The sequence below is a fragment of the Gekko japonicus genome, unplaced genomic scaffold (genome assembly GCF_001447785.1).
Source record: "Gekko japonicus isolate JY-2015 unplaced genomic scaffold, Gekko_japonicus_V1.1 scaffold4662, whole genome shotgun sequence".
NCBI lineage: Eukaryota > Metazoa > Chordata > Lepidosauria > Squamata > Gekkonidae > Gekko > Gekko japonicus.
Window position 1 is genome coordinate 63,062 of NW_015161555.1, and position 11,701 is coordinate 74,762.

At 52.7% G+C, this 11,701-nt stretch overlaps 1 protein-coding gene across 1 annotated transcript in view; it reads left to right on the top strand.

Annotated features, from left to right (window-relative positions):
* PPP1R13L (protein phosphatase 1 regulatory subunit 13 like) overlaps positions 1 to 2,006 on the top strand; it is a 27,198-nt gene extending 25,192 nt beyond the window's left edge. The window contains exon 12 of the mRNA XM_015429298.1: positions 1,348 to 2,006. Coding sequence (XP_015284784.1) covers positions 1,348 to 1,386 — 39 coding nt within the window. The 3' untranslated portion in view covers positions 1,387 to 2,006. The remainder of the gene's footprint in view (positions 1 to 1,347) is intronic.
* Positions 2,007 to 11,701: the final 9,695 nt, after the last annotated feature.

The window sequence follows — 11,701 nt, forward strand, 5'->3', positions numbered from 1 at the left end:
TGCCACTGAGCCAGGGTCTCAGGCCAAGGTCTTTCCCATCACCTCCTGCCAGGTCCTTTTAACTGGAGATGCCAGGGACTGAACCTGGGACCTTCTGCATGCCAGGCAGACCCTCTTCCACTGAGCCACGGCCCCTCTTTACAGCTCCCCAGGGTCTCAGGCGGAGGTCTTTTTCCATCCCCTCCTGCCTGGCCCTTTTTAACTGGAGATGCCAGGGATTGAACCTGGGGCCTTCTGCATGCCAGGCAGAGGCTCTTCCACTGAGCCACGGCCCCTCTTTACAGCTCCCCAGGGTCTCAAGCGGAGGTCTTTCCCATCACCTCCTGCCTGGTCCTTTTCAATTGGAGATGCCGGGGACTGAACCCGGGACCTTCTGCATGCCAAGCAGAGGCTTTTCCACTGAGCCCCTCTCTAGGCCAGGATTCTGTTCTTAAAGTGGCCTGCCGGACGCCACTGGGAACCCCACCCCACAAGCTAGGCATATAGGCTAAAGCCTCTCCCTGTTGCCCCTTGGTGTAGCTTGGTGTCGTGGTTAAGTGTGCGGACTCTAATCTGGGAGAACCGGGTTTGATTCCCCACTCCTCCTCTTGCAGCTGCTGGTGTGACCTTGGGCAGGCCACAGCTTTCTCAGAGCTGTTGTCTCAAGAGCAGTCCTCGAACGAGCTCTCTCAGCCCCGCCTACCTCACAGGGGTGTCTGTTGCGGGGAAGGGAAAGGAGTTTGTGAGCCACCCTGAGACTCCTTCAGGTAGTGAAGGGCAAGGTATAAATCCAATCTCCTCTCCACCTTGCCAGCCACTCTCATTTAGGGGTACACTGCTACTGAACATGGAGGCTTCACATTTCGCCATCCACGAATATGTCTTATTCCTTTTCAAAGCCGTTTAGGGAGTCATGGCCAGTGTTCCCTCTAAGCTGAATTACTGTGAGCTAGCTCACAGTTTTTTAGCCTCCAGCTCACACATTTTTGCCTGAGCTCAGGAAGGAGGGCTCCAGAGCAAACTAATTTATGCAGCAGCCAAATCACTTGCTCACAACTTTAATGCCGGTAGCTCACAAAGTAGAATTTTTTCTCACAAGACTCTACAGCTTAGGGGGAACATCATGGCTGCTAGGTCTTGTCACTTTGGATTCTGTAGATTGGGAGCTTTTTGCACCGCAAGGGTGGCAACAGCGTGAAAACTCCTGGCCCTCGGTGAGGCTCTGTTTATGCAGTTAGCCAGCAGCAAGGCTGTCTTGGGCAACGTGGCCGTGGGAATTTCTGGTGTTCTCCTTTCTCTGCCTGCTAGGCGGGGGTGTTCAGGGGAAAACCCAACCTATTTCTCTCTCTCTCTCCTCCTCCTTCTCAGCTCTTCCCCAGGGTGAGGCCCCAGAACAAGAAACTGTAAAGTGTTCGGGATGGGCGCTCCACCGCCGTCATCCTGGAAGGAACTCAAGAGACGCGTCTGGGCAGGAAACGGGGGCGCCAGGCGGCCGTGGCTGCCGCACCACCAGCTTATCCAGGGGGGCTCTCGACAGACTTGGCAGCCCGGGGAGGGGGCCGCGAGTCTGCAGAGAGGGGCAACCCCCCCCCGACGCTTTCAGACTGCCCCCCACGGCCCAATTCTGTGCCTCTGCTGTAAGAAAAAGAAGAGCCGAGTAACCGGGGAGGGGAAGCGGAAGCCAGGGTGGATCCTGGACGACCTCTCCCAAAGCGTTCAGGCCCCCTTCCTTTCTTCCGCATGAACGCATCCTATGCAGCGTGATTAACGTTATTCCCCCCACAGGGAGAGGAGAGGGTGGCGTTGGCAGGGATGGAGGGACTGGCCCGTGGCGGGACCTCTCCCAACAGCCCACACGCCCTTCCTGCTCTGAGCCTCTGGTGCCTTCGTTCAGCCCCCCACCCCACCCCGTTCTCTCCAATTAACTCCTGACTTGGTTCCTTCCCGGCCCCGTAGATTTCTCCCCAGCTCTCCTGATGGGGGCACGCAGAAGTCAGACCTGACTGGGTTCCTGGGGGGGGGGGGGGGCGGGGCCTGCCAGTTTCCTCAGCCTGCAGCGTCCATCCACAAAAGGTCTCCCGACGCAAGCCAGCTACTCCGTCCTGCCTCTCTTGGGAACCTGGACGGCTGCCGGAGGCGTCTTTCTCTGACACGCAAGACGACAAGCCACGGCATCCCCTCCACCGTGGAGACCCCCGGGCGTCTCAAGCTGCTTCTCCCAGTCTGACGTGCTGCCGGCAGAGAGTGGGTGGGGGCGGGAAGAGTGGAGGGGTGCCATTTCTCCTTGGCTGACGCAGGAGGCGTGAGGAAAGCGGAGGAGAGCTGTGTTCTCCGCTGCCAGGATGGCGTGGGGGGGATTTTCCAGCTCTGCCTTTTTGGCCGCGGTGGCTCAGAGGTTAAGACGCTGAGCTGCAGACTGGAAGGTTGGTGGCTCGGCAGTTCGAGACCCGAGTGTGCCGCATGACGGAGGGAGCTCCCGTCTCTGGCCCCGGCTCCTCCCATCCTAGCAGTTCGAAAGCAAGAAATTGCAAGTAGATAAATAGATACCACTTCGGTGGGAAGGGAACAGCTTTCCGTGCACCCCGACGTTGAGCCATGCCGGCCACGTGACCGTAGAGAAGTCTTCGGACAGCGCTGGCTCTTTGGCTTGGAAACGGAGATGAGCACCGCCCCCTGGAGTCAGATTCGACTGGCTTTCGAGCAAGGGGAACCTTTACCTTTTACCTGCCTTTTTGGCCCACTGGAAGCAGCCGCCGCCATGTAGTCGTCGGTGGGGTCTTCGATAGATCCTCTTGTTCTGCGTGGTCCTCCTGTGCCGCCCTATCGCAGAGGCCTCTCTGGATCCCTGGCTTGAGCAAGAAGCCCGTGTCGCCTGTCCGTTCCGCTTCCTCGATCCGCCTTCAGGGCCTGCTTCCCTGGGGCAGGGCAGTTCTGCCGTCCTGCGGTGAAAGGGAGCCCGGATTTCCTTCTGGAGCGATGCCCGACTCGTGCGCTCTGGTTGTGTTTATGACTTTTCAGGTGCTGCCAAGGTCCCTTGGCCAAGGCTGGTGTGCCACAGCACAGACCTGGGCAAGACACAGCTGGTTCACTGGCACGAGCTTCTAGCCTAGCAGATTCCCCTGAGCTGAGAAAGAGGGTGGCTTTATTGAAATTAGGGTTTTGGTTTTCAAAAAATTAGTTCCTTATAGATTTGAAGCCAGTCTTTGTGTATGACTCCTGTAGAAAAGAGCAAGAGTCCAGGAGCACCTGAAAGACAAACAATGTTTGAGGAAGGGGAGGAGCTTTTGTGAGTCACTGTTCACTTCTTCAGATACAGCAAGAGTGGGAGTCCGTCTGTCCTATCTTGGAGAGGGGAGTGATTTCAGACGCCGAATGACATTAGCAGGCAGATGAAAATAGCGGGCTTGGTGGGGTTAGGTGTGATATGCAGAGGGTTAGTAGGCGTTTCAAAGGGAGATGAGAAAGAGAGACTGCTGAATTGCAGCTGATAGTGAAGCTCAAGACAATGCATCCACCTGGACTTAACCGAGACCTCGGTTTCCTGTCCCATCACCAGTGCTGATTTCTCCACGCCTGCCCCCCCCCTGCATGTCACACCCAATCCAGTCATTCACCTCTTGTTGTCATTTGGCATCTGAAATCACTCCACTCTCCAAAATATAAGGACGGAGAGACTCACATTCCAGCTGGACCTGAAGACGTGAGCCGTGTGACTCATGAAAGCTCCTCCCCTGCCACAAATTGTGTTAGTCTTTAAGGTGCTCCCGGACTCTGTCTGTAGCAGTAGAAAAGAGTCAAAACGAACACGATCTGTCTCCCATGGCGCTGGTAGCTGCCCCCCAATGCAACTCTGCCAGGAAGAGATAAAGGAGTGTCGTGGGGCTGGGCCGTGGCGTTCTGTGTGTATCTGTAACACTAGCTAGGGGTTGCTCGAGAGTATTATTAAAAACTGGACTGGTGGACAAAAGAAGTCTGGGTGGCGTTCATGGTTCTAACGACAGGTGGGGCAGGAATGGCTCGGTGAATGGTGGGAATGTTGGACCCAGGCTCATGTCTGGGGCTCTCGCCAGGAGCTCCGGGTTCGCAGAAACTCCAAGGAAACAATATGCAAGCTCCTCGTTTGCTTACAAGGAGATTTTAACAAGCAGTGATCAAGCTTACAGAAATAGCAGGCCACATACTCCCAATCTGCTGGGTCTCGAACACACACACGCACAGCGAAACTTAGCTGGACCTTGATATGGAGATGCGTGGCTAAAACTAAGCATCCTAATTGCTGGCGACCGGGCAAGAAATCGTTAAGCGAGCTGTCTCAAACATTGAGGTGAGCCAGGCCATCTCGACACTCCACTCTCCAAAATATAAGGACGGATAGACTCACATTCTAGCCGTATCTGAAGGTGTGAGCGGTGACTCACGAAAGCTCCTCCCCTGCCACAAATTGTGTTAGTCTTTAAGGTGCTCCCGGCCTCTGTCTGTAGCAGTAGAAAAGAGTCAAAACGAACACGATCTGTCTCCCATGGCGCTGGTAGCTGCCCCCCAATGCAACTCTGCCAGGAAGAGATAAAGGAGTGTCGTGGGGCTGGGCCGTGGCGTTCTGTGTGTATCTGTAACACTAGCTAGGGGTTGCTCGAGAGTATTATTAAAAACTGGACTGGTGGACAAAAGAAGTCTGGGTGGCGTTCATGGTTCAAACGACAGGTGGGGCAGGAACGGCTCGGTGAATGGTGGGAATGTCAGTCCCAGGCTCGTGTCTGGGGCTCTCGCCAGGAGCTCCAGGTTTGCAGAAACCCCAAGGAAACAATATGCAAGCTCCTTCTTTGCTTACAAGGAGATTTTAAGAAGCAGAGATCAAACTTCCAGAAATAGCAGGCTACATACTCCCAATCTGCTGGGTCTCGAACACACACACGCACAGCGAAACTTAGCGGGACCTTGAGACGGAGATGGGTGGCTAAAACTAAGCATCGTGCATCCCAATTGCTGGCAACCAGGCAAGAAATCGTTAAGGGAGCTGTCCCAAACATTGAGGTGAGCCAGGCCATCTCGCACCGGGCGTCTGGTGGTGAGGGGAAAACGAATCAGGCTTCCTAGAGAAGAGCTGCTAACAAGCCCCACTGCTGGGCCTCCTGAGGGCACCGGGTATTTTGGGGCCACTGTGTGACACAGAGGGTTGGACTGGATGGGCCATTGGCCTGATCCAACATTGGCTTCTCTTATGTTCTTATGTGTGGGGCAAAGGGTGCTCTGTCTTCCTGGTGCTTGGGGAGGGGAACAGTGGGAGGGCTTCTAGTGTCCTGGCCTCACTGCTGGACCTCCTGATGGCACCTGGTGTTTTTGGCCACTGTGTTGTGACACAGTGTTGGACTGGATGGGCCATTGGCCTGACCCAACATTGGCTTCTCTTATGTTCTTATGTGTGGGGCAAAGGGTGCTCTGTCTTCCTGGTGCTTGGGGAGGGGAACAGTGGGAGGGCTTCTAGTGTCCTGGCCTCACTGCTGGACCTCCTGATGGCACCTGGTGTTTTTGGCCACTGTGTTGTGACACAGTGTTGGACTGGATGGGCCATTGGCCTAATTCAATGTGGGCTTCTCTTATGTTCTTAAGAGGAGCTGCAGTGGCTCAAGTGGTTAAGACGCTGAACTGCAGGCTGTGGAAGGTCGGTAGTTCAGCAGTTCGAGACCCGGGTGCCGCAAGACGGAGTGAGCTCCCATCTCTAGTTCCAGCTCCTGCCAGCCTAGCAGTTTGAAAGCAAGGAATTGCAAGTAGGTAAATAGGTACCACTTGGGTGGGAAGGGAACAGCGTTCCGTGCGCCTTGGTGTTTAGTGAAGCCGGCCACATGACCACGGAAATGTCTTCGGACAGCGCTGGCTCTTCGGCTTTGAAACGGAGATGAGCACCGCAACCCTAGAGTCGGATTCGACTGGCTTTCGAGCAAGGGAACCTTTACCTTTTACCTTATGTTAGAGAGACAGAGAGAGAGGGGGGGGGAGGGAGAGAGAGAGAGAGGAGGAGGAGGAGGAGAAGAGGGAGGAGAAGAAGAAGAAGAAGTCGTCTCGGGAGTGGCTTGGCTCTCCTCACAGAAAAGGCAATGGAAGGTCAGCTCCGTCCTGTAACAAAGATGGAGTTGCAGAGGCTGTACAGGTGGGGAGAGGAAGGAAAGGCAGACCGACAACCAGGGATGCGGTTAGTTGCCTCCTGTTGTAACCTGACAGGCAGAAATCTCATAGGTGCATGCCACTATTTTCTTTCAGTTACATTTATTTATATAACTCAGTGTTTCTCACTGAGACTTAAGGCAGACTGCACAACCCAAAACGATGCAAGTAAACAAGCGTGATATCTTGAGCTGTCTAATAAACAGGGCGGCGGGACAAAGGTTACGAAAACCGTACCCCTCAAAAAGCATCAGACGTTTTATAAACAGTACGGGGAATGGAATTAGACAGGAGACAATGTGTTGAGAAGAAGAAGAGATTGGATTTATACCCCGCCCTTCACTACCCAAAGGAGTCTCAGAGCAGCTTACAAACTCCTTTCCTTTCCCCTCCCCACAACAGACACCCTGTGAGGTAGGCCGGGCTGAGAGAGCTCTTTCAATACTTGCTCTTTCAAGGACAGCTTTGACAGAACCAGGGGTCGTTTCCTGCAGGAGCGTACAGGAGCAGAGCTCTGGCAGCAAAGAGGCCAGGGGGCGGGCACATGCAACAAACCTCACCCCCTGCTCCCAGCAGCCCTCAGGTAAGTTGCACAGTTCCCACCGGTCCAAAACAGTCCCGTGGCACCTTTAAGACCAAGTTTTATTCAGGTACAAGCTCTCCCTCCTCTGCGAGGACAGATCTGCACGTTCCCCCCACCCCAAATAGCTAGCAATCCAAAACAGTCCAGTGGAACCTGAGCGGTGGGTGTTGCCTTCTGTCAGGGGGTGTGGCATATGCAAATGAGTTATGCTAATGAGCTTCTGCACCTCTTTTTCCTACGAAATGACACCTGGACAGAACTATGGCTTGCCCAAGGTCATCCAGCAGCTGCGAGTGGGGGATCAAACCCGGTTCTCCCAGAGTAGAGTCCGCGCACTTAAACCACTACACCAAACTGGCTAATAAATGCAGTAAATACAGTAAATAGTGGAATGGATCACAGGCCTGTAACCTCCTGAACTGTTCCCTGCTACTGCAGACCAGTGTTCCCTCTAAGCTGAGTTGGTGTGAGGTAGCTCACGGTTTTTAGCCTCCGGCTCACACATTTTTGTCTTGGCTCAGGAAGGAGAGCTCCAGAACAAACAAATTTATGCAGCAACCAAATCGCTCGCTCACAACTTTAATGCCAGGAGCTCACAAAGTAGGATTTTTGCTCACAAGACTCCACTGCTTAGAGGGAACATTCCTGCAAACGTATGAACTTCCTTAAACGTTCCTTCCAGAACCCTTCTGTTGTACACAGTCCATGGAGTGGCAGACATGTTGGAGCTGCTGTTAGCCAAATTGCCTTGAATTATTAATTCGTCTAGGGGAAGTTACGATTATTAATTGGCAATAGGCAAATTAGGGTTCTCACCAATGTATACAGAAGTCCCACCTTTGCTGTAAGTATCAGACACTGTATTCAGTAAAATATAATGTCTTTTTACTGGGGGATATATACATCATTCAAACAATACACAACCACACACACATTTATACATATGCTAAGAAATAAAGGTAGATCCTTAACACAGTTGCATTAGCAGGACATTCGTTGGTTGGGTGATATTTACCTGTCCTCATTGATTGAGACGTTCCAATGGAAGAATGGAGGGGTTTATAAATAGAAAATGGGGAACACGCGCTCTGGACCAGCAGAACCACGTGGACTCTAGCTGCAGACTAGAGGTTAAAGATGGAGGTAGGCAATGCTCCCTCTAAACTGTAGAGTCTTGTGAGCAAAAATTCTACTTTGTGAGCTACTGGCATTAAAGCTGTGAGCAAGTGATTTGGCTACTGCATAAATTAGTTTGCTTTGGAGCCCTCCTTCCTGAGCTAGGACAAAAATGTGTGAGCTGGAGGCTAAAAAAACTGTGAGCTAGCTCATACTAACTCAGCTTAGTGGGAACACTGGAGGTAGGGTATGTGGATAGCAAGCTGGGCATAAGAGGGTTAGAAGCTTCCATAGGGGTTGTGGAGAGGGTGAGAGAGAGACCATGTGGTCGGTCAGCATCTTTTATAACGGGGTGTGTGTGTGGGGGGGGCAGGCTAGGCTGGCCACATCCCCCTGTGACACCTTCTGTTAGTCCATCCCATAAAACATACTATTGGCTGGCTGGAAGAGGGGAGGGGGACTGAGGAGTGGTCAATATTGAGAGCTAGAAACTTAGACTGAGGACTGGCACCTGGATGAAGGATGACTGAATCATGAAGCCTGATTGAATCATGATGTTAGGACTTATTGTCTCTTGGTTAGATTTGTAGGTAGCTGGGAGAGGGGGAAGAGAGGTTGCCTACATGGGTTGGAAGAAGCTCCTAATGGCGTCTGGAGTTCTCTGTCCTCATAGTTTTCCATGGTCTGGCGTCTGAGGCTATGTACAGGCTTATGGGACTGCTTCGTCTCACAGCAGGCCAGATGGCTGGTGACTCTGGACCATCCCTGTGGCAGCAACACTAAAGGAAGGCGTCCCTCTCTCAGGTGTGCAGTCTCAACAGGTATTCTCAGGTCTCCCTATTATACAGTCCCTTTGCACAGTTCATATTTCATCAAACACATAGATAGGCTTGCATGGTAACACCGCCCTGGCCTCCCGCGGCAGGCCACTTCACAAGGTGGAGGGGGGGCTGCAGCAGAGGATGTGCATGCAGGGGCAGCTGTGGGCATTGCCCCCTTGAACGGGGGGGGCACCAGCAGGCTAACTCAACTTAGAGGGAACACTGGACATGATAGAGGTTTATAAAAGTTATGCCTGGGATGGAGAAGGCGGACAAAGAGAACTTTTTCTCCCACTCCCCAAATACTAGAACTTGAGGGCATCCAATGAAGCTGATGGGCAGTAGGTTCAGCACAGACAAAAGGAAATACTACTTTACACAGAGAGGGATTAAAAGGTGGAATTCACTGCCAGAGGATGTAGGGATGGCCACAGGAATAAACAGCTTTCAAAGGGGATTAGATAGATTCATGGAGGAGAGGTCTAACAGTGGCTACTAGCTCTGGTGGTTGAGGGGAACCTTCACATTCAGAGGCACTAAGTCTCTGAATCCCAAAGCCAGGAGACAGCATCAGGGGAAGGCCTCGGCCTCCCTGCCCTGCTGTTGGCCCTCCAGAGGGACTGGCTGGCCCCTGTGTGAGACGGGAGGCTGGACTAGAGGGACCCTCCCTGGTCTGACCCAGCAGGGCTCTTCTGGTGTCCTTCTCAGGGGAAGGCCTCGGCCTCCCTGCCCTGCTGTTGGCCCTCCAGAGGGACTGGCTGGCCCCTGTGTGAGACGGGAGGCTGGACTAGAGGGACCCTCCCTGGTCTGACCCAGCAGGGCTCTTCTGGTGTCCTTCTCAGGGGAAGGCCTCGGCCTCTCTGCCCTGTTTGTTGGCCCTCCAGAGGAACTGGTTGGCCACTGTGTGGGACGGGAGGCTGGACTAGATGGACCCTCCCTGGTCTGAGCCAGCAGGGCTCTTCTGATGTTCTTAGAATAGCTTTGCTAACACTGTCGTTGTCTTCTGAGCCAAATGTCAGCTTCTTGGCAGCAAATGTATGTCATTTTGTGAGACTGTGATATCAGAGGATCTGCACATCTGTAAGAGCAGGCTGACTCTGCTCATCTCCCTGTTTGCTTGAAAGCCTAAAAATAAAAAAGCAGTAATGCTGCATTTATTACGACGCGAGTTCCTGTCATTACGTATGTTAGGTTTCTACCCCACCTAAGTGGAAAACCAGGGCCTGCGTCAAGCCGTTCTGAGCCGTAAACTGTTTGCATCCATTCACTTATTCAGTCAGATTATTTGTATCCAGCTTTCCCCCCGCTTTCATAATCCAAGAGGCTTGCAGTTAAATCAACAGACACCGCCGGCACTTAGGAACTGCAAAATATAAACCAGTGAATCACAAAACAAATATCGGGCAAACAGCTGCTATAAAATGCCAGCTCGAAATCGACGCACAAGCCTACCAGAAGGCGCTCTAGCTTTGTGTCTCGTGGGAAAAACACTGGAGGTGAAACGTTCCATGAGTTCACCGTCAAGTTGCCAGCCTTGGGACCTGGAGATCTGCCAGAATTAAAATGGGCAACAGAGATCACTTCCGAAGAAGAAGAAGAGGAGGAGGAGGAGGAGGAGGAGATTGGATTTATACCCCACACTTCACTACCCAAAGGAGTCCCAGAGCATTTTACAATCTCCATTTCCTTCCCTTCCCCACAACAGACACCCTGTGAGCAATGCTCCCTCTAAGCTGTGGAGTCTTGTGAGCAAAAATTCTACTTTGTAAGCTACTGGCATTAAAGTTGTGAGCGAGCGATTTGGCTACCGCATCAATCAGTTTGCTCTGGAGCCCTCCTTCCTGAGCTAAGACAAAAATGTGTGAGCTGGAGGATAAGAAACTGTCAGCTTAGAGGGACACACTGCCTGTGAGGTAGGTGGGGGCTGAGAGAGCTCTTTCGAGGACTGCTCCTGAGAGAACAGCTCGGAGAGGACTTGCGACTGACCCAAGGTCCCACCAGCAGCTGCATGTGGAGGAGTGGAGAAATCAAACCCGGTTCTCCCAGATTAGGGTCCACGCTCCTAACCACAACACCAAACTGGCTCTCAAGGCCACAGATCACAATAAAACGTTTGTGGTGGACTTCTTTGCAAGCAGAGTTGGCAGGGATTCCGTCGGCCAAGCCGATGCTCCTTCACAGCCTAAAGTCCTTTCCGCCTCACCCTGCCCAGACCTCAGCCATCACCTACGGGACTGCTTCCCTGTCCTTCTCCAGGCCAGGGTTCCCCAACCTTTTTGACCCAGCGGGCACCTTTGGAAATCCGACATAGGGTGGTCTGTCACAAAATGACTGTCACAGGGAGAGGAGCAAGCCACAAGATGTCAGGCAGTGTGGTTATGCATGACTCTCTTGTTCATCAGCATTTCAGGCATAAGCTCAACAGGATGTGTTTTAAAATTAACGTATTGTTTAAAATATGTTCTTGCATGCCCTGAACTGGATAGCCCAGGCTTGCCCAATCTTGGAAGCTAAGCACATTGCATGGGAGACTGCCAAGGAATACCAGAGTCGTGACGCAGAGGTAGGTAATGGGAAAACACCTCTGAAGGTCTCTTGCCTTGAAAACCCCAAGGGGTTACCACGTAGGTCAGCTGTGACTTGACTGCCAAAAAAAAAAAAAAGCACACAAGCATACCTATTGAAAGGAGCTGCGGTGGCTCAAGTGGTTAAGACGCTGAACTGCAGGCTGTGGAAGGTCAGTAGTTCAGCAGTTCGAGACCCGAGTGTGCCGCATGACGGAGCGAGCTCCCGTCTCTAGTCCCAGCTCCTGCCAACCTAGCAGTTCGAAAGCAAGAAACTGCAAGTAGATAAATAGGTACCCCTTCGGTGGCTCAAGTGGTTAAGACGCTGAACTGCAGGCTGTGGAAGGTCAGTAGTTCAGCAGTTCGAGACCCGGGTGCCGCATGATGGAGTGAGCTCCCATCTCTAGTTCCAGCTCCTGCCAACCTAGCAGTTCGAAAGCAAGAAACTGCAAGTAGATAAATAGGGACCACTTCAGTGG